The following is a 21972-nucleotide window of genomic DNA, read 5'->3' as shown; positions in this document are numbered from 1 at the left end:
CTTTAGTCACACTCCCTTCTCTCTCAGCAGTCCTACTGCATTCTCTCAGGACTGCTCAATTACTCCTCCCACAAGCCTGCAATGCCCCTTCCTTGTGCCCTCCCTTTTCCTGCATTTTATCGGACCAATTTTCTTTCATCTTTCAGGATCAGCTTACTCCAATTCATCCACTAGGAATCAACCAGAACATCTCTCTTGACTGCTCAGCCCCAAGTTAGAATTTTCTCAGAATATACTTATTGATGTACTTCATTGTAATTATCAGTTTACTTTTCTATTATTCCCACTGAACTGTAAACTCCTTGAGGTACACGCTGAATTTTATTCTCTTTTCTATCCCCTAACATTGTTAGACATCCAATTGACAATTAGTGAACGAATGTTCATACCCACTTCATGACCTTGTACATGCTACATAAGCACTCTCATGTTTCCTCCCCTAAAGTACTTTCCTCCTGTAAAGTAGGGATAATGCTATACCTAGTTCATAAAGTTCTTATAAGGATTAAATGAAGTCCCATGAAGCTCTTAGTATAGTGTCTGCCCCATAGAACTACCATTTGAATGTCTGCTATGCCTTAGTTACCCTAATGTATCCTGGGAAATGTAATGTTATGACCATTATTTTCAGGCTAAAAGGCTTGGCAAGTATGCCTCTTTTTCATGCATCCAGAAGTCGTCATTAATTACATTCTGATCATCAGCAAATATTTATTGCATACCTATTATATGCAGGAGTCCTTACGAGGTAGCACTGAGCTCCCAGAACACAATAATATAGGCAAGTAATAAAACAAAAACCTGTACCAATATCCAAGAGAGGAAACAAATGTTATTAGTTCTTCTGTACAAACAATATGGGTATTTTTCAAACTACGTCAGTTTTGCTTTATAATAGTGGTAAGCTTCAAAAACAATTACTGATGGGAAAAGTTCAAAATTAACTATCATCAAGTGGACCAATAACAGGAGGCAGTTCCAGAATTTCTTGTTGCTATCTTAAGTTTCACTTTTGCTTAGAAATATTTCTCACAAAAGAAATTTAACCATGACCAAAATAGATAGATGACCTTTATTTGTGTTATTCAAATGGGAATTCCACAGTATTTCCTTAGGTTTTTTCCAATTAGCATTTAATTTTGTAGCTCTGAAAAATCGCCTGAATTTTGTTTCTCTACAAAACTGAATGCCGACTGTTTTCCCACCACCTTCTCTCTTTAAGACAGGAAAAATGCACACTTCTTAGTCACACTGGCCCTTTATCAAGAATTACAAAACTGCAAATCATGTCACCTAGTATTAGAAAAGGACGCTGTGGACTTAAAACCACGTTCTGCCTAACAAATCCAGAGGTCAGAGTCCCAGGGAAGTTTGTGCTGTATACTACATTGCTTTCAGTAGCTGCAGAGAGACCTCTAGCGCTGCCTCAATAAGCCGAGTTTGCAAATACTACCTGCTAATGTCACCTTAATGAAACAATGGCAACATGCAGAGTAGCAACGAACTAAGTGACCAAGATGTTTACAGTTTTGCAACCACTTGGAAATTGTACCAGCTTGAAGCAAGAGATATATACAAGGCCGTACGAAGCTATGTATCCAATTTATTCCGGTAAAACATGTCAAAGAAATTATTATCCTATGCACAATCCCACTACTAGAACGGCTAAGAAAAGAGGTCCCGTGAGCGGAGGTAGGAACGTCTCTTCCAAAGCCTCAACACAATAGATGGTAAACTATTGTCCACCTTCAGGTTGCTCCAAATGCCAGCAGTAACAGGAGTATGAGCTGGAATAGCTCAGCAGCACTGGTCCAAAGGACTGGACTGGAATATGAGAAAATGGTCCTGGCGCATCCTACCCTCCCCCATTCACCACCCTCAAACAAGTCAGTTACCCGGCTGGTCCCCACCCCCCTCTGCGGGCCGCCACCGCCCGCCTGGGCCCGGCTCGCAGGAGATATGCGCGGGGACCCGCACAGCCCCGACTCCATGTGCGGCAGCGAGGGGGCCGCGCCGGGCGGGAGGCTGCACGGGCAGCAGGCGCGAGTCGCGGCCGCCCCCTCCGCGGTGCGGTCGACGGACCAGGGCGGCAGCATCCCGGGCCCGCGAGGCCCCGGCCCGCGGACCCCGCCTCAGCTCCACATCCCTTCCTCGCCGACAGCAGGCCGCGCCCGCGTGACGGGGCCGAAAACCCGGCATTTCCCGGTCCCCGCTCCGGCAGTTCCGGACGGCGGCTGCAGACCGGCCCGCGGTCCCGTCGCCCGCTCCGCCCAGCCCGGGGCCGCGGTGACGGGAGGCGGCGGCCAACTCCGACCCACCGCGAGCCGGCGAGAACCAGCCCGGCGCCGGCCCCCCGCCCCTCCCCGCCGCCGTGGGGCCGGCGCGGCCAGGCGGGCCCAGACCACGGAAGCACACTCACTTCCACATCGCGGCCCTTGTTCTTAAAGCTCTTGATGCGGTGGTTCTCCAAGCCCGGGTTCTCGGCCATGGCTGCGCGCGGCTCCGGCGGCGGCTACTCCTGCGGCTGCGGCGGCGGCGGCGAGTCTCGGCGCGGGAGGGGGAGGTGGAGGAGGGCGGGAGGGGATGGGAGGGGGAGGGGGAGAGGAGAGCACGTTCCGTGACGCCTCCGAGCGCGAGGTGGCAGCAGCGCCAGGGGAGGTGCAGGCCGACTGCTGGGCGGGGCGGGGCGGGGCGGGGCGGGGCGGGAATGGCGCGGAGTCGTGGTGCGCGCCCGGCGAGCTGGGGTCACGTGACCGGGGCGGCCACCCCCTGGACGCCTGCCCGACTGTTCTCAGGATGACCCCCACCCCGCGCCAGGGCCTCCCCACAACCCCTGCAGGATGCAAATCATGTGCCAGCAATGGAGCCGGATCGGAGCGGCTTTTACTGCCCCCTGAGACCCGGAGCTGCGGGCAGAAACTACAGTTCCCAGCATGCCAGGTACCGGCGGGGGTAATTCTCCCGGCCTTGACAGAACGGGAAGAATGCCGGGAACTCTGTGCGCGCGGCTTTCAGTGCGGCGCGCTCTGTGCGCCTGGGCGCGAAGCCCCGCCCCCAAGGCTGCCTCTGGGCGGGGAAATGGGAGGGGCTCTCCAGGAGATGGCACCTTGCGCCCTATTGGGAGGGAGGGGCGGGGCTTCCTGGGAGGTGCGTCTCGCTCCCAGTAGCCTAGAAAATTAGAAACCGATCGACGGTGTGTGCTACGCTTCCTTGCTTCTTTGGGGTCTCCTGGAATAGCAGCCACCCTCATTCGTTGTTCCCTTGCTCTGCTTTGGTTTTATAAATAGTAATTATTTCCATCTGACATGTAGATTTGCGATGTATGTGTTTATGTATGTGCTACCTGGCTTATTGCACTGGAATTAAGCTCAATGAGAGCAGGGACTTTTGTTAATTTACTGCTGAATTCCTTGCGTCAAAGCAGTTCTTGGGGGGCGCCTGGGTGGCTCAGTCGTTAAGCGTCTGCCTTCGGCTCAGGTCATGATCCCAGCGTCCTGGGATAGAGCCCCGCATCTGGCTCCCTGCTCTGCGGGAAGCCTGCTTCTCCCTCTCCCACTCCCCCTGCTTGTGTCCCCTCTCTCGCTGTCTCTTCTCTGTCAAATAAATAAATAAAATCTTAAAAAAAACCAACAACAGTTCTTGGCACGTTGTGAATACTCAGTAAATACTTGAACAAATCAGCGCTGCAGCGTTCTGTTTCTTCATCATCCTCCCAAACCCGGTTCTGCAACCTTCACACTGGCAATTCCTGCATTTCCATGTCCCCAACATCTCTCGTTCCATCACCACACATAATCTTCTCAGCCTTCAGGAAGCAGTCAAATTCTCATCTGCAGACTCTCCAATCTAGTATCTCCCCGTAGGGTCATCGGAGGACTGATTACAGGAAATTTGGATCAATGACACTAACAGAAAGTAGCTTCCTGGGGCAGTTGGGTTTCTTTGAGTATATGTGAAATAATCAGTTTCAGAATCTATGGCAGATATAAGCAGGTATGCAGTATTATAGTACAATTCAAATGATACTGAGGTAATTCAAAGGTTGGTAGAAATATAACCCTAAAGAGATTAAAGAAGACATTTTTCCAAAGCAAAGGGACCTAAATATCCCACCGTCCAGGGGTCATGAATTCAGAGGCCTTACAGTGGCCATGGCATTTGTTTTGTGAGTGGTAGGATGTGGCCTGTTGATAAACATAGGCCCATTTGAAGGCTTCAGACCAGTGTTGCCAAAGGTCCAGTTTTTCAAAGAAAACCAAAAGGCTGTGTTTTCCCCTCATTTTTGAATGTCAGTTTGCATTTTTAAATGCACTTTAGTGCATCAGTCACTTGAGAATTTCAGGCCTTCATGTTATAATATCTGATCCTAATCCAACCACTCATTCCAAGGGAAACAATAGCACATGCCTAAAATTTAGAATAGATTACTTCAACTCTAGTTCTTAAGGCAACAGAAGTGTATGTTTGCCAGTCTCCCTGACTGACTGCAAGAGAAACTTCTAGACTGCTGCTCTATTTCTATTATAATTTAGCAAGGCATTCTCTTTAAAGGTTACTTTACACCCTTCCACCACAAGACAGCCTGGTTCCTGCCTCCACACAGCTTCATGTCTGTCAGAGGAGACAGACAATAAAACAAGTTATCACCCAAAAAGTGTGGTGGTTGTCAAGAAAGGGGAAGGAAGCTCAAGACTCACAGCGGGGAGATCTTTATAACCTGCTGATTCTGAAGACCCCTAACATATGAGGATAAGATCACAAATGGAGGTCTACATATCACATACCTAAATATTGAGAAAGTATAGGGGCACCTGGGTGGCTAAGTCAGTTGAACATCCAACTCTTGACTCTGGATCTCAGGGTCGTGAGTTCAGGCCCTGTGTTGGGATCCACACTGGGTGTGGAGCCTACTTAAAAAATATAAATAAATAAATAAATAAATAAGTGTGTGTGTGTGTATATATATATATATACATATGTATATATATAGAAGGTATAAATTAAGCTTACAAAAATAAAATATATTCTAATATTTGACATTGACAAATGCACTTTCTTTACAACCTGGAAGTCTGGATTTGAATTTAAATTCCCTGACTCCTTGGACTTCTGCTTCAGAATGTGGTCATGCAAATAGGGCTGGAAGCCAACCCCCCACCAATTTTTGTTCCCCTTCTTTTGCATCTCCTGGCTCCATCCCACACTGGAATAGAACATATGTTTATACCCCTACCCGCAAGGTTCAAGTTCTGTCACTTACCCCCAAAGTTTTATTTACATCCCGCTACCCACCTCAAGGGATGCTCCTTGGCCATTACTCAGGCCAGGAGTGTGCAAAGTAGTCGCATTGTGTACCCCTACCAGGTCAGACCCAGAACAGAGGCTGGGGTTGCCCCTGGATGCAGGCTTGTCCATTTGAGCGGGGCATCCCAGGGCTCTGTTACCCAGAACTGGATCTAGAAGCACAAATTCCAGTGAGCATCACCCCTTGGCCCCATGAACTGGGTAGTACAAGGAGGGGTACAGAAGAGAGCCAGAGTGAGGTCCTCTAAAAGGCAGGGTCCAGAGCAGGGCCTTCTCTTGCCTGGGTCTAACCCAGTCATTTTTACTCTTTGCCATTATCCCCAGCAACTTAAACATCCACACTCTGGCCCCAGAATCTCTCCATATTCTTAACTCCACCAGGTTTCTACCACTTATGGCTCCCACCAGGAGCTATATCCAGTGACTCAAATTTGGTGTTTCCCAATTGTTAGCAACCATCTCTTTTCCCTCACCCTAATCTTCTCCCCTGCCCTAAAGCTTTTCCTGACAAGTCTTCTCTTAAGTGGATTTCTTTTCCAAACTTATTTTGAGTGTTTACCACATAGCGGGCATTGTTGTCATCAGACACAATAAGGGCAGTGGGGAGCAGAGCAGTGACAGGAAGGAAGAGCCCTCTGCCTCTGGGAGATCAGGCAAACTCTCCTTCTCCCTCTGACTCACCACCCACCTTCTCAGGGGACAGTCAGGTGGCAATACACAGAATGCAACACAAACACAGCAGAACCAAAAGGGAGCTAATGATTTTCCCTTCGAAGTCAGTTCCTTCTGCAAATACATCAACTCTGTGAATAGCACTGCCATTCTTCTAGGGATTCCACTCAAAGCTAAGAGCCATCTTTACTCCCTGCCTCTTTCTCAACTCCCACACCTGGTCACCATGTTAATACCCCATTCGATGCTCCTTGGGTCTGGCTCTTCTTCCCATGCCACCCACAAGTCTACCTTGACACTGCCTCCTACTGGTTCCCCTGCTTCCTCCATCTTCTCCGCAATATTCTGACTCACCTCCCCAGATCTACCTAATTCTCCCTGTATGCAGCACACTCCTTCCTCTCTATCGTTGTCTATCAAATCATTTCTAAACTCCTTAGTCTGGTGGTTCAGATTATGTGTCATCCAGCCACAGTGCAGTGCACTTTCCTTATCTCTGACTCCCCTGCAAATAGCTAATGCTTCAGCTAACATGTTCTACTCATCCTGTCCAAAATATGTCTTAACCTTTTGAGCCTTCATACCTTTGCTGTTTGATTTACTTAAAAAGCCCTGGCCCTCTCTCTACCTGTCAAAAGTGGTCCCTCTTTAAATACTCAGTCTATGAAGTCACCTTCTCCATGAAGCTTTCCCAGCATGATGCAGTGGAGAGACCTTCCAAACCTGAACAGGCAGACCCTAGGGCTGACTTCCTCCCAGAGCAAGCCCAGGTAAGTCACTCTATTTCGCCTGAACTGTCTTCTCATCTACAAATGAGAGTTCTGATCACAGGGTTTTTGTGAGAATCAAGTTCTAAAATGCACGTGGAAGTGCTTTGAAATTGCTACATTAATATTAGTTGTTACTGTCTTTCCAACCAGGCGTGATCTCTTCCTCCCTGAAACTCAGAAGAATTTACATACTGTTTTGTATTGCTGGAATTTGTGTAGTCTTCTCTCTCACAATCACCTGTAAACCCTTGAAATAGCTTGTACATATTTGTGCTCCCCAGCCTAGAATAATTGAATCTCATGCATGTTTTCTGAATGAATAAATGAATGAATGAGTGAATGAGTGAGTGAGTTAATGAATGAACTTCTTCCTTCTCTCATAATCATGTTTGACTATTTCTTTTTTTTTTTCTAAGATTTTATTCATTTGCGAGAGAGAGAATGAGAGACAGAGAGCATGAGAGGGAGGAGGGTCAGAGGGAGAAGCAGACTCCCTGCCGAGCAGGGAGCCTGATGCGGGACTCGATTCCGGGACTCCAGGATCATGACCTGAGCCGAAGGCAGTCGCTTAACCAACTGAGCCACCCAGGTGCCCCCTGTAATACATTTTCTTGAGTTCTACCCATGACTGCCCCAGTAACAGCCCTGGCATCAGAACCCACACACTATTGAAAAATACCAGATAGACCCCAAAGTAGAGCCAGTTGTCAGTGTTGAGGTTGGGGCCTCCCATAAGCCAGTCTGGGAAGAAGGTCATCCACCCCCCATACAATTCACACACGCACAGGGTAATCTGTATGAAATGCCTGTTAGAGAGAAAGAAACAAGAGCTCAGCGCAGCTGGGCACCCGGAATCCTGACATCTTGTCTTAGATGTCAGCATTAACACAGTCTTCCACAGCAGAAGACCTCTCTGAAGTCAGACTCCAGGATCATGACCTGAGCCAAAGGCAGTCGCTTAACCAACTGAGCCACCCAGGTGCCCCCATGTTTGACTATTTCACTACTCTCTAAGAGCACTTAAAGCAAAGAGCCAATACAGAAAATTGAGGAAAATGACATTGAAATTCATCAACTCAACCACCTAGCTATGCTTCTAGAAACTCTGGTGGTAAGGAAACCTAAAATAATAATAAGAGTTTACATTTACTGAATACTTCTGCATGCCAGGCATTTACATAAATCATCTCTAATCCCCTGAGAACACTGCATGGTTGGAATGATCATCTCCTTCTCTTTCTGGGGCAGGTGGAGCCTGAGGCTCCGGTTCAAAAGTTAGTAGCAGCAGACAGAGCACTGTGGCAGTAAGGTGAGAAGTCAGAGTGGAAGAACTTGAGAACTCTCAGAAATAATTGGGGACACACGGAGAGGGGCTAGCGTCTGGCCAGTGAGCACTCATACATAATAATGTGGATAATACAAATAAAGTGGCTTCATTTTGTAGTAATGGGCGCATGGACCTAAGAGACATACATTACACTTCTAATATAATTCTCAAATAATCAGAATGTAGCAAAATAAACTTAATGTTAAAATTGTAGTGAGCATACTGTAGTTATAAAAAGCACGATTCAATAATTCCAAATATACTTAAGTACCTCTCCATATCTCAAGGTCATGATCCTGGACCTTAATTATAAGTTTAAAATATCCTAGCTACAGAACCAAATGATATCCTAGAGATGAGAACTGTCTCAGAAGTTTAGTGACTTGCCGATTCTTTAAATAACAAGCTGTGTGTCCTTGAACAGGTTATTTCACCTCTCTCAAGTCACAAGTTCCTTACCTGTAATAGAAGCAGGTTGGACTGAATGATCTCTAGGCTCCTCCTACAGGTGTAATTCTCTAAGTCTGTGGGATCATCTATCCAGCCTAGCAGCATTCCTTCTATTTCTCATTATTTTACAAATGAAAAATCCAAAGATGGTAAATAATCATAATTGGAGCTGAGCGTTCTGACTTTTTTCCACTGGTCTCCAGTCCCTCATAGGCCTTCTGATTTTCCAAAGGCTCCCACTGTGCTCAGCTTGCCACATCTGGCTCTCTCAAATGCTTTGGGCCACCCAGTCACCCCCAAGTCACAGTTTTCACTCTCAGTTATTCAACTCAGATAAGAAATAGTTCATTCACATTAAGGTGTGAATGACTTTATTAAACCATGTGAATCACAGTGGATGGAATGTCTGGTATAGTTAGCCTATTATTAACATCCATCAGCCCCTCCCCACACCAGAAAACAAAGAGCAGCCCCTGGGCATCCAACGGCAGCCGATCCCTGCTGGAAGTTATTCTGATGAAACGAGACTTGCTGGAAAGTGACTTCTTGGAGTGAATACCAGATTTGGAATCTGTTTCTGTGTTATCTCCTCCAGTAAACATGAGCACCTGGAGGAGATCTGTCTCACTCAACATTCTGTCCCCATCTCTAAGATGGTACCTGGCCCTTAATGGGGCTTCGATAAATGTTGGATGGATGAATAAACACATAAACTGGAGTAGAGAAAAAACATGAAACTCACCAACTGGAGGAGAAGCCGTAAAAATGTTTGGTGTCATAAAACTGAAGAGCCTATTTCTACTTGGCATAAGAAAAGTCACACTATAGTAAGGAGGGGGATTATGGTCTTTAAATAATAATAATAACCAGTAATAATAACAATCAATAATTATTCCAGGAACTATGCTAAACCCTTACTTGGATTACTTTCATTTAATCCTCACAACAATATTGTCAGATAGAAACTATTTTTGTCCTGTCTTATAGATGAAGAGTGTGAGGCCAAAAAATATTAATTAACGCCTGCATGGTCAGGAGGAGATAGGGTCCAGGCAATCTGACTCCAGTCAGATCTGTGATTTGTTTTTCTGAGGGTGGGCACACAGAGGGATGGGGCCAGGAATAGTTCCGCAACCTGGAGCCAGGGCATCTCCTGCAAGACCCTTGCCCCTGAGAGCCATGTTCCCCCTTCTGGCCTGCAACACATGGAGAAACTCCCTGGATCTAGTGCAAACAAAAGGGTTTCCACAGGACAGTAAAGCTGTAGTCAGTTGAAAGAAAAAGAAAAAAAGTCTAAGTAGATTAGTTACTAAGAAATAATGAATTAAACTCGTGCGAGAAAACTAGTCTTTACAGAAAAGAGACTTGACTGTCAAATTGGCAGAACTGGGAGACAACCTATCCCGATGAACCATAAATCCAGAGGTCAGACAAGAAAGGGGTTATCATCTAGAGTTCTATTAAGTAGGCATCTATGTTTTGTTTACATGTCACTGTTTGTTGGAGATGTAGTCTGTTTATGAATATTGAGCATTAAAGATGCTGGTTTGTAAATATTCAGCTCTAAAACCATTTATGAAAAACAAGATAACTGGAGGCAGGAGACACCTGAAAGTAGAAATCAAAAAAGTTTGGTTATGGGCGCCTGGATGGCTCAGTCAGTTAAGCGTCTGCCTTTGGCTCAGGTCATGATCCTAGAGTCCCTGGATTGAGTCCTACATCGGGCTCCCTGCTCAGTGGGGAATCTGCTTCTCCCTCTGACCCTCCCCTCTCTTGTGCTTTCTCTCTCAAATAAATTAAAAAAAATCTTTAATTAAAAAAAAAGTTTCATTAGTTTGATTGTAAACATACTCCTCTGTCCCTGCTACTTGAGGAATTTGTGATTCCTTAGATTGGAAAATGCCTAGAGATCTGAATCTTGCAGTAAGAGTACAGTTCCAGGAACATTTTTTTCCCTTTTTTCAAATTGCTATGCCCCTTATAATCAACATTGCCAATATGTTAATAATCACCCAGTAAAATGTACAGCAGAAATTTTCCAAAAGAAGTTTTTTGAAACTAAATTTTATGAGTCATTTAACTTTGAGGTCTACCTCCCTTTAAATACTGCAATTTGAATGACTTTGTTTTGGTCCACTCTACTCAGATAAAAAATTTTTAAATAATAATAATAAATGACTTTGATTTTGATAAAATGTTATTTTTTTTCCTCCAACTACTTGTTTACATTTGCTGTCTTTGATATCTAAATGTACTACACATGAGATCACAGTAGCTTGAATGTTTATAGGCCAGATAATGTGATGTCCTGTGCAACCACTACATGTGGCCATGAAATTTTAATTTTAATTAAAATTAAATAAAATTAAAAATTGATTTCCTCAGTTACACTAGCCTCACTTCAAATGCTCAGTAGCTTCCACATTGTGGCTTCCATATTGGACCATAGAAATATAGAACATGTTATCACAGAAAGTTCTACGGGACAGCACTGTGTTAGAAAGAACACAGATTTGGCAACAGATAGAGCTGTGTTCAATTCCCATATTTCACTAGAGTTCTGGGGTGCCTGGTTGGCTCAGTTGGTAGAGCAAGCAGCTCTCGATCTCCCGGTCATGAGTTCGAGCCCCATTTTGGTCTTAGAGATTACTTAAGGAAAAAAAAAAATAACTGGTTTTCACTAGACTTGTGACCACAGTAAGTTTCTTAAACTTTCAAAGCTTCAGTTAGTTAAATTGTAGAGATACAAATACCTACACCATTAAAGTAAGCAGTACAATGCCCAGCACATTTTAATTACTTAATAAGACTACTATTATTAATGTTTAGGGATCAGAAATTCAAACTTTGGAGACTGAAATTAGACACCAATATTTTCTTCATACTATGAATACTCAAATCTTGCTGGCTACCCAAAAATATTAAATTGAATTAAAATCAAGAACATAATAACACACTTATTTTGTTTCTTTATCTAGGATATCAAACTTCTATAGGATAAAACCAACTTGAATATCCCTAGAGAAATCTTAGACTCAGGTAGCTATTTAAAGCTATATTGTGACCCAGAAGATTTCTGATTCCCAAGCCATCCTTGCAATTTAATTCACGCACATGTCCAGCAAATGTTTGTATTTATACAGGAAGTCTATTGGCTAACTAAGGCTGACTTGCAGAGCAATAAGGCAAAATGCATACCCCTCTCCCCACCATCCATTAGCTTGGAGATAAAACCCATGCAAGTTACACATCCCAGCACTTTTGAAAGTAATTCAACTTATCTAAGTGTCTCCCCAGCCCCACCCACTCTCCCCTCTTTCTGTCAATATGGAACCTTATGTAACAGCATCCAAAACTGAGAGAGAAAGCTGTGGATAATGTGCCCACAGAGCTTAATCCCTGCCACTCTCACAGAGGGACACATTGCAGTTAGGAATGCGGGCAGCCAGAGCCAAGATAATTCCAGACTCATAGAACAATTGTTCTATCAACCCCAAGTACGCAAAACAACCCAAACAAAAATAACCAGGAGAAGCTATGAGTAACCTACAACTCATCATGATACGAATTCCTAACATCACACTTACTTTGAAATTTGTTTTTCTAAGCTCCTCAAAAAAAAAAAAAAAAAAGGCAAGATTATACAATGAGATGATAAAAAGATAGAGGACAATACTCTGCCCTCACTATTCAAAGCTGGATTGCAAAATATATACTAGTTATGAAAAAACCTTTGTTTTGTTCCCTTTTTAGACTTTTAATTGAACTTAGGTTTTCTTTCATACCAAAGTAGTACAAAAAAAGGGAGGTGTCTCTCTTGGAAGACTACATGCAGTCCAGTAACTGATGGGAAGCCAGTGAAAATACATAGCAAAATGCTGTCAGAGTGTGTTCTGACCCATAATATGAGTAGATACAATTCCAGTTACTCACTGCCAAGAGATAAATCTAAACCAAGCCAACACCTGCCATCTAAAATGGTCATAATTCTGAAAAAATGTCTACAAATGATTCTTTGTTTACTGTAGGCATGAGAATAATAATGAACACTGATTGAGCACTTAACATGTTCTAAGCACTGTTCTAAGTGATTTGCATGTATTATTAACAACAACCTTTTAAGGTAGGTAGATAATGTCATTTCCCATTTTACAGAGGAGTACACTGAGACATTGAGTGGTTAAATGACTTGCCCAAGGTCACCACCTAATCAGCGTGAGAGCCAGGATCTAAGCTCAAGCAATCTGGATTCATTTTACACTCTTGTCTCTGTGGGCAGTTGGAACGATGATGAACTTAAACACAAACCTATGACCATTCACCAGGACCAATATCTTAAAAGCTGTGTTTGTTTACAGGGCCATTATCTTATAGCTGTGTTTGTTTGCAGAAAGCAATTAAAAGGAAGAACCCCACACATGTGACTGGAGCCTGTTACCATCAACAAACCCACTTCTCCTTGGTTTTCAAAATCCCCCGTAAGAAGTGTCTCAGCTGGCAATAATTTTGAAAAGTCAAGAGACGAATTCTGGTGACATTCTTTTAGCTCTACATCAAACTGCACCTGAGGTTGGGACAGTCCATGAATTTTTCTCTCTCTTTTTTTAGTTATATGAATGAGTAAATTTCCCTCTTAAAAAACTGTTTGAGTTTCAACAGAAGGACCCATAACCAATGTACCTCTTCTCCAATCACCACCATCCCCACTTAACCAAAGGGATTTTCTCAGGGGTATGACCTCAGCCAGTCTATTCAGAGTGGATCTCAAAACTTTTGTAGCATGACCATAAAAGAAGTTCTTTCTACTGGACTTGACATTGGGAAAACATGAACCAGGAGGTGCTGTCCCCAAGGTTGCTGGAATCCACCATACAGAGTCCAGGGAACCCACTCAGCCAAGGGAAGGTAGAGCCAAGAGATGCAGAGAAACTGAACCCTGTGACAGCATTTCAGTCCTGAATCCTTTTCAGTACCTTAAACCAATAAATTCCACTTTTTGGTTAAGTTCTATCATTCGTGATTGAAAGAGTTCTAAACCACCCCTTTAAAATTTCCCAATTCATCTTCTCCTCTCATCCGACCTTGCCTTGGTTCAGGTTGACATCCCTTCTTTACAGGAAGCCCCTGTTATCCATTTTTGTCTTACAAAGACCCTAAAATGGAGTAGCTTAAAACAACAATGACTTATTATTTCTCCTGATCCTGTGCGTTGGCAGTGGGCGACTGCCCAGATTTATTAGTCAGCTTTACCACAGTAACAAATGACTCCCTGAGTTGGCTTGTAACAACCAACGTTCCTCACTCTGCCATTGCATGTTCCCCATCACACCAGAGAAGGCTCTGCTTCTGCTCTCCATGTATTTTCACATTCTGGGACCAAGACTGCAGAAGTAACTCCTATCTGAGATGCCTGTCCTGTGGCAGAAAGGAAGAGAGCAAGACAGTAGGTGGAAATAAACACAATGGCCCATCCTGTCACACCCCACTGATCAAAGCAAGACCCTGGCTTTGAGGGCTCCCCATTAGCTGTCAGGGTAAATTAGGTTGGCACTCAAGGTCCTTTAAGAGAGGTTAAATAAGATAAGGAGGTACATGTACACACATGAACAGAGAAAGGAGATTTTATATGTATAGGTGCATACACACATATAGTATGTATACTACTTCTGAGACGCACACACACATATGTATACAGGTAGAATGTTTGTAACTCTGGACTTCCACATGGAAGGTTGAATGTTAGTCTCAATCTGAGATCTGGGACCAGTCCTTTTCTAATCAGGGAAAATTCGGGAAGGCCCACCCAAACAAGTCAGGCTTCTGTTGAGCCTGTTAGGATTGTAGGCCTTTGTTCTAGTAACTGGGATCTAGCTTTTTTCCTTTTCTTAATTGTAGTAAGAAACACATAACATAAAATTTCCCATCTGAGCCATTTTTAAGTCTACAGGACAGTAGCGTTACACGAACATTGTTGTACAACAGATCTCCCGAACTTCTCCATCTTGTATAACTGAAACTCTATACCCATGGAACAACAACCTCCCGTTTCCCTATCCCTCCAGCCCCTGGATCCAGACCTTTGCTCCATCTGCAGGATCACAGAAGCTCTGCTGGACTTTCCTGGCACCAACGGCGTGGCTCCATGCTGTCTTCATACAGCCTTCATCACAGAGCTTCTTCTCAAAGTCTACTACTGGGTCTGCCCCCAGGTACAGCCCTACCCATGAGCCTCTAATTTCCACCTCCTTGCTGGCTACCAGTCAGGAGCTGAGATAATAATACTGTTAATATAAAATAATATAATGCTAATGTAAAATAATAATAGCATTTATCCTTTATGGCATATGTCCTATATTATTCTAGGCATCATTCTAGATGCCTGACAGATATGATCGCTAATCCTTACATAACCTAGAAGTACTGCCATTCCCAGGTGTGTCTCTGTTTTCGTCAGGTACCATTCTTGATGTAGATCTCAACTTTTGTTCAAATCCTCCAGAACAATCCACCAGCACCAAAAGTATTTGTAAGAAACTGTGGAAATTACTGAAGCCTTCCCAGAGTGGGGCAGAGGTTTACACTGCACATCCAATAAAAGTTAAAATACTCAACAGAAGTGACTTTTCTCTGTGCTATCATCAAGCCTCCTCCTACCTCCAAGGTTTAGCCTCTTCGATTTTATGCTGAGTGTATAATAAAGAAACAGGTAACAGAATATGTAACTAAATATGACTTAAACAGTAGGTTTATTATCTCTGGAGATATCATTTTCAGGCTTGGTTAATTCAGAGGCACAATGATGTCATCATGCACTCAACTCAGGTGCTTTCTGCCTTTCCCTCTTTGCCATCCACAGCCTTTAGGTTTTCATCCTCAGAGATGTCCCTCGTGGTTACAAGATGGCTGCCATAGCTCTAGGAATTATATCTGCAGGTAACTACATCTAAAGATAGGAAGAGGAGCATTTCTCCTCGCCCACCCAACTCCCCCCCCACCACACACACACACGCATCAGAAAGGAAAACGTTTCCCAGAAATATTTCAGAAGATTTACCTTTAAATTCACACTTGTGCCTTAGGGCGCCTTGGTGGCTCAGTCTCTAAGCGTCTGCCTTTGGCTCAGGTCATGATCCTGGGGTCTTAGGATCGAGCCCCACGTCGGGCTCCCTGCTCAGTGGGGAGTCTGCTTCTCCCTCTCCCACTCTTCCTGCTTGTGTTCCCTCTCCTGCTGTGTCTCTGTCAAATAAATAAAGTCTTTAAAAAAAAGACATTCATACTTGTGCCTTAATAATACAAGCCAATATTGGCATCTTTATTCTCGAGATTTGGAAAGCAGGTTGTGACAGCAAGGATGAAGGGTGGGGAGAGAAGGGTTGTTGACAAGGAGCCACCAGTCTCAGCCATATAGAGCAGCTTGGCATCTTGCTCACTTCTGTGCTCTGCAAAGAAAGCTGCCTGATTCTTTTTTTTTTTTTAAGATTTTATTTATTTATTTGAGCAAGAGAGAGAGAGAGCACAAGCAGGGGGAGCGGCAGAAAAGGGAGAAGCAGGCTCCCCACTGAGCAAGGAGCCCGATGTGGGGCTCTATCCCAGGACTCCGGGATCATGACCTGAGCCCAAGGCAGATGCTTAACTGACTGAGCCACCCAGGTGCCCCAAAAGCTGCCTGCTTCTTAACAGGCCATGCTCTCTGCAAGTCTAGTTCACAGCCATCTAGTACTGCTCAGAGAGGCTTCTTAGAGCCCAACCCCTGCCCCTAACCCTAGTGGGATTATCAAAGCACAGGTTATGAAAACTCTTCCCTCAGAGGCCGACTCGGAATTTCTTTACCGCCATCTCCATACACGCGGCAATTCTGCAGACTGAGGGCTATTACCTCATTTTACAGATGTGGAAACTGAGCAGAGAGTTTAAGTGACTCACCCAAAGTCAAACAGCTATCAAATTGTAGATCAGAGTTTGAACCCAGGGTTGTCTGGCTCCAATGTCCTTGCTGCCAATGAAAGCAGAACAAAGCACCAAAGAAGACCAGAGGGGCTGCAATTGACCAGAAGGGTAGTACGTTCTGGGCCCGGCAGTAATTGAAAATCATCACAAGGTTCTAAGGAGGAATGTAATTTCGGTTCTCGGCTATCTCTAAAAGATAAAATAGAGCAGTGCTTTTAGCCCTTGGCTGAGTATACGGAGGCATTTTAAAGCGTCTGAATGAATGAACACAAGCCGTGCTTCCGAGTTCCTGACACCCAACCCTTTAAGTGGGGCCCGAGGAGATCTTCATTCAACAACAAGCATTTATTCAGGACCTGGCCCTTGCCCTGAGAAAGGAGGTAAACACATATTTTTGGCTCTGTGTGGTTAAGTGCAGTTATGGAAGTGTGCACAGAGGCTGTGGGGGAGCCAGGGGGGCGAGGGGCGGGGAGGATGGATGTTAGAAAGCCCGAGATCATCATCCCCCTGACTGAGGTCATCCTGTGTTTCAGGAAAGTGCAGTCACTCGTGTTCAAAATAAGGACCCTGAGTCATAAGAAAAGACCTAAACCGGATTAGGTATATACACCGTTACCCAAGGTGGGGCTGAGAAATGTTTTGGAAAGATTTCCTTTCAAAATGGTTTACCAGAAAACATTTTAGCAAACCTGAATATCAATTTCAGGGTTTTGTTTGTTCTGAAGGTTGGTTTATGGAGCACTTCACATGGCTTATGTATGTTACTTCATGAATGTAGTTGGTAATTTGCATACATTATCTTGTTTAAAGCTTACAGTAATCCTGTAAGGGACATAGTCCTATTTTCCCACTTAAAAATTCAAAATAATTATTCAAAAATAATTTTTTACCCTCCCCCCACTCTTTTAGGTGCAGAAACTAAGGATAAGAGAGGTTAAGCAACTTGTCCAAGGGCTCTCAGTTCCTCACTGGCAGAGCTCGATTCACACCCTCCCTGCCACAAGGCCAAAGTGCCTTCTAGAAACTTAACTCCCAGAGAACACATCTCATAGGAGAGGTAGTTACAGGTTGGTACACTGGATCCACATAGAGAGTAGGTGTCCTGTAGAAAATCAGCAAAAGTAGTGATGAAGGTTGAATGATCCATCAGTAGGAAGGAGAATCATTTTTTTTAAATGGATATTATACAGTGCTCTATTCTCACATACATTTCTGTAACAAAGCATTTATTAAGGAATTCAGCTTTAAGGAGAACAATTTTGCCACTTCGATCATCTGTTCAGACTGTATTTTCTATAACTTGGGCAAATCTACAAATACGCTCCAAAATGGAAATGGTTGAACAACATTGAATCTAGACCCTTGCTGCTCAAAGAGTTGTCCATCCCCTTATTGTTTTTCAGAAATGCAGATTCTTGGGCCTTTCCCCCAGCCCCTCCCCATCCACCAGGATCCCCCAGGTGGTTTGGTGCACTGAAAATTTGAGGAGGGTGCTGCTCCCAATAGATACCTTTCCCTGGCATTCTCCCGCCCATCTTGGATAATGTTCTATAAGTCCATGAAAATCAAACAGAAGTAGGTCATGTTGTGGGTTCTAGAAGACAAACTTTATATCAAGGCAGCATTTGCTATCTTCTAACTGGATTTGTTTTTACTTTAATTTAATCTAAGAACTCCTTTTGAATAGATTCTTGGAGAGATCTCTGGTTGTGCAACAGAAGGGGAAAAATAATGGGGAAAAGGAAATGATTGGGGAGGACAGTGAGGGTGCCTGCTGTGGTTTCCCAATGGCACAGACTGATCATGCAAGACCCTTGATGTCTTGTCAAGTTTCTACTCGGGTCAGGTGCAAAGCCCATTACCTGAGGTGCCCGCTGGGTGGTCTGGATTGAGAACAATGGCCCCTCCCATCCGGAACACTTTGCTATTTTGCAAATGTTTCAATGGCTCTGCTTGAAAGCAGTGAAACAACAGCTGGTGAATAATCTCATTTTATATTAATAGAGCAGCGTTGCCCCATCCAGGTCCCTCAGTACTGTACAAAACAGAACATCCCTTCTTCCCCAGGGCAAGGAAGGGAAGTCTCAACCCGTGTTGTATTAGAGCACAAGTAGGGGCAGAAGGGGCCCTTTCCTCACAGACAGAACTCATTCCATCCTTCAGATGAAAATTAAGTTAGGGCAAGGAGGGTGGGAGAAAATACCTGCATTAAATCACCAGACTTTACCTAGGCTAAGAAATAGCCACAAAGTCAGAAGTGTCTTGCCCCAACCCTGCCTCAGTTTTCTTTATGTGACGCTGTGTGTGCAGAAGCAAGGTAGAGATGTGGAAGTTAGGTGACAACCCTGAAAGATAAATCTGGGCTATTTTTAATACCGGGGCTAGCTGGTGGCTTAATGTTAGCAGAGTCAAGTAAAACAGAATGTGACAACACACCAGTTAATCAGCACTCTTGCCTGAGCCAGCCACATTTTCAACACTGTAGAGAATTGCAAAGGGATAAAGTATAATCTGTGATTTCAAGGACTTCACTTGGCTGGAGGATTTATTCAAGAGAAATGACTAGAGGCAGGGTTGTAAGATATAAACAGTAAAGATATATACCTTAGCCCATTATATACTATCAGGGACACATACAGGGTGGGAAAGCTAAAATGCTTTGATTAAGCAACATTTCTGGAGATTTTGTCAAAACCTTCTTTTTTTCCAGGAGAAAAAGGAATGCTTTTTTTAAACATTATTTAACATTTACTAAAACCGAATTGGGAATTCCCGCCCCAATTCTTTCAGTGTGGAATAGATGGAAGTTGCTAGAAGGGAGTTGTTAGGCAGATTTCCTACATGTCACCAAAATAAGTAAGCTATTCTAGGGCCAGGCACAGAAACTGGGTGAGTGCAGAACCTGACTAACAAGAACGAAGGAGGCTGGTGGAAATTTCTTAGATGTAGTTCCTAATCTCTACCTTTTGTTTGGTCAGGATTCCTGTGATGGTTAATTTTATTCATCAACCTGGCTCGGCCATGGTGCCCAGATATATGCTCAAATGTTATTCTGGATATTTCTGTGAGGGTGTTTTTGAGTGAGATTAACATTTAAATAAGTGGACTTTGAGTAAAACAGATTGCCCTCCATAATGCAGGTGAGCCTCATCCAATCAGTTGAAGGTCTGAATAGAACAAAAGACTGACCTCTTCCAAGCACGAGGGAATTTTCCAGCCCAAGAGCCTTTGGACTTGAACTACAGCATTGGCTCTTCTTAGGTCTCCAGACAGCCAGCTCACCTTGCAGATTTTGGACCTGTGTAAGCCATTTCCTTAAAATCTGTGTGTGTGTGTGTGTGTGTGTGTGTACACACACATCCTATTGGTTCCGTTTCTCTGGAGAGCACTAAGTAGTGCAGACACCTTTGTGAGTTTTTATTTATTTATTTAAAAGATTTTATTTATTTATTTGACAGAGACACAGTGAGAGAGGGAACACAAGCAGGGGGAGTGGGAGAGGGAGAAGCAGGCTTCCCGCTGAGCAGGGAGCCTGATGTGGGGCTCGATCCCAGGACCCCGGGATCATGACCTGAGCTGAAGGCAGACGCTTAACGACGGAGCCACCCAGGCGCCCCACCTTTGTGAGTTTTTAGAAGGAATTTTTATCGAATGCTTTCTATGTGCCAAACTATGGGCCCTCTTCCCAGAAAATTGTGCCCGAACACAAATTTTACATAGGGTTTTCAGGGAATCACCAATCTCTTGAAGAACATCATGGACCCCTCCCTCAAATTAAAAACCCCTGAGCCCCTGGCTAGTAAAAGGAATATAACTGAATACTTCCCTCTCTAAGTCTTCCTGTTCTGAAAGAGCAATTACCACCTGGCAGGTGGAGTAAGGAGATAGCTGCAGAGTTTTAAAAGCACCAGAAAAGTGTCCTACCAGAAATCTCCCTCTCCTTCACTTCTCTGAGGGGCCAGGGACTTCTACGGTCAGCATTAGCATTCTGCAGTGGAGCCTTGTTAATTTAACTGGACTAAGGCATTGCTACCTCACATGGTGTAGCTGAGACTAGCTGGTTATTCTTAAACATCAGCACGGCCTTCTTTGGCACTCTGCTCCTTAACTTGTTCTTGCTGATGGAATGTGAGTCAAGGTGATCTTCACCAGCTCTGGTCAGCGGCCATTCAGATGGAGATGCCTTTTCACACTTTGGTTCCCTTGCAGTAGACCCCGGGAAGGAGGTGATGACAGAGGATGGAGCCTGAAAGAGCAAGAGGCAGATCCCTTTCTCCCCCACCCTCATACTGGACTATGATGGAAGCAAGAAACAAACCTTTATTTTGTTAAACTACTGAGATCTGGGAGTTGAAAGCGTATCTTGACTAATACATATGGGAATATTATTATTGGGAGAAAGATGCTAGTAGAAATACTAGAAAAATACCCATTTAAAAAACTAATACGATTTACACCATTATTACCCATTGACCTTAGCAGAAATTGAAAGCAGGGCCCTGAGGAAATAGCCCCGGTTAAGACTAAGGAGTCCAAAGTCAGAGATGGCATGAGGTGACCAGGCTCCTGCCAAGGGCTTCCATGCTGCGTAAGTCCAGGGGCACTATTCATACAGGCTTTCTATATCCCTGGAGTTGTGCAGTGCACAGCCTGCTCAGCTGGACAAAGTAGCCCTGCTCCTGGGAGTGGCAAAGCAGTAGGAAAGAGGCAGGAAGACCTGAGAGAGACAGTAGGATGGTGGCACAGAAGCATTCTATGCTTCTCTTGTGGTTTCATCCTCCACCCAAGCACTGGCCCTGGTCATTGCTGAGGTACCTGAAGAGTCTACCCACACCTCAACTAATCATATTTAAGCTAAACCCTTTTATTCATGAAAAAAAGTGTATCTTCCCTAAAATAGTTCTTTATGGTCTCCTGTAAGTTATTGGTTACTAAAGGAGAAACTTTGCAAAGGATGACTTATTTGTTGGCCTTATAGTTAGAAAATAGGGATTATTATTCCTAATTGTCATAGAAAATCTTTCTTAATGACTCCTATGTACGTGAGTATCCCCCCCAACACACTCTCTTTTTTATTTATTTATTTATTTTATTCTTATGTTAATCCCCATACATTACATCATTAGTTTTAGATGAAGTGTTCCATGATTCATTGTTTGTGCATAACACCCAGTGCTCCATGCAGAATGTGCCCTCCTCAATACCCACCACCAGGCTAATCCATCCTCCCACCCCCTCCCCTCCAGAACCCTGTTTGTTTTTCAGAGTCCATCGTCTCTCATGGTTCGTCTACCCCTCCGATTTCCCCCGCTTCATTCTTCCCCTCCTGCTACCTCCTTCTTCTTCTTCTTTTTTTTTTCTTAACATATATTGCATTATTTGTTTCAGAGGTACAGATCTGAGATTCAACAGTCTTGCACAATTCACAGCGCTTACCAGAGCACATACCCTCCCCAGTGTCTATCACCCAGTCACCCCATCCCTCCCACCCCACCCCCCACT

At 44.2% G+C, this 21972-nt stretch overlaps 1 protein-coding gene and 1 long non-coding RNA gene across 2 annotated transcripts in view; one reads left to right on the top strand and one right to left on the bottom strand.

Moving 5' to 3' along the window:
- The window catches only part of KPNA3 (karyopherin subunit alpha 3), a 92707-nt gene extending 90123 nt beyond the window's left edge, over positions 1-2584 (bottom strand). The window contains exon 1 of the mRNA XM_081814902.1: positions 2420-2584. Coding sequence (XP_081671028.1) covers positions 2420-2488 — 69 coding nt within the window. The 5' untranslated portion in view covers positions 2489-2584. The remainder of the gene's footprint in view (positions 1-2419) is intronic.
- Positions 2585-2598: 14 nt separating this feature from the next.
- On the top strand, positions 2599-15447 carry LOC115942287 (uncharacterized). Its single transcript, XR_014143749.1, has 4 exons — positions 2599-2940; positions 6637-6746; positions 14586-14732; positions 14978-15447. It is a non-coding gene; the product is annotated as an uncharacterized LOC115942287 (long non-coding RNA).
- Positions 15448-21972: the final 6525 nt, after the last annotated feature.

The sequence above is a fragment of the Leptonychotes weddellii genome, chromosome 3 (assembly GCF_054177405.1).
Source record: "Leptonychotes weddellii isolate Sample4059 chromosome 3, ASM5417740v2, whole genome shotgun sequence".
NCBI classification, from domain to species: Eukaryota; Metazoa; Chordata; class Mammalia; order Carnivora; family Phocidae; genus Leptonychotes; species Leptonychotes weddellii.
The sequence above is the reverse complement of the archived record's forward strand: the minus strand, read 5'-3'. Positions and strand labels throughout refer to the sequence as shown.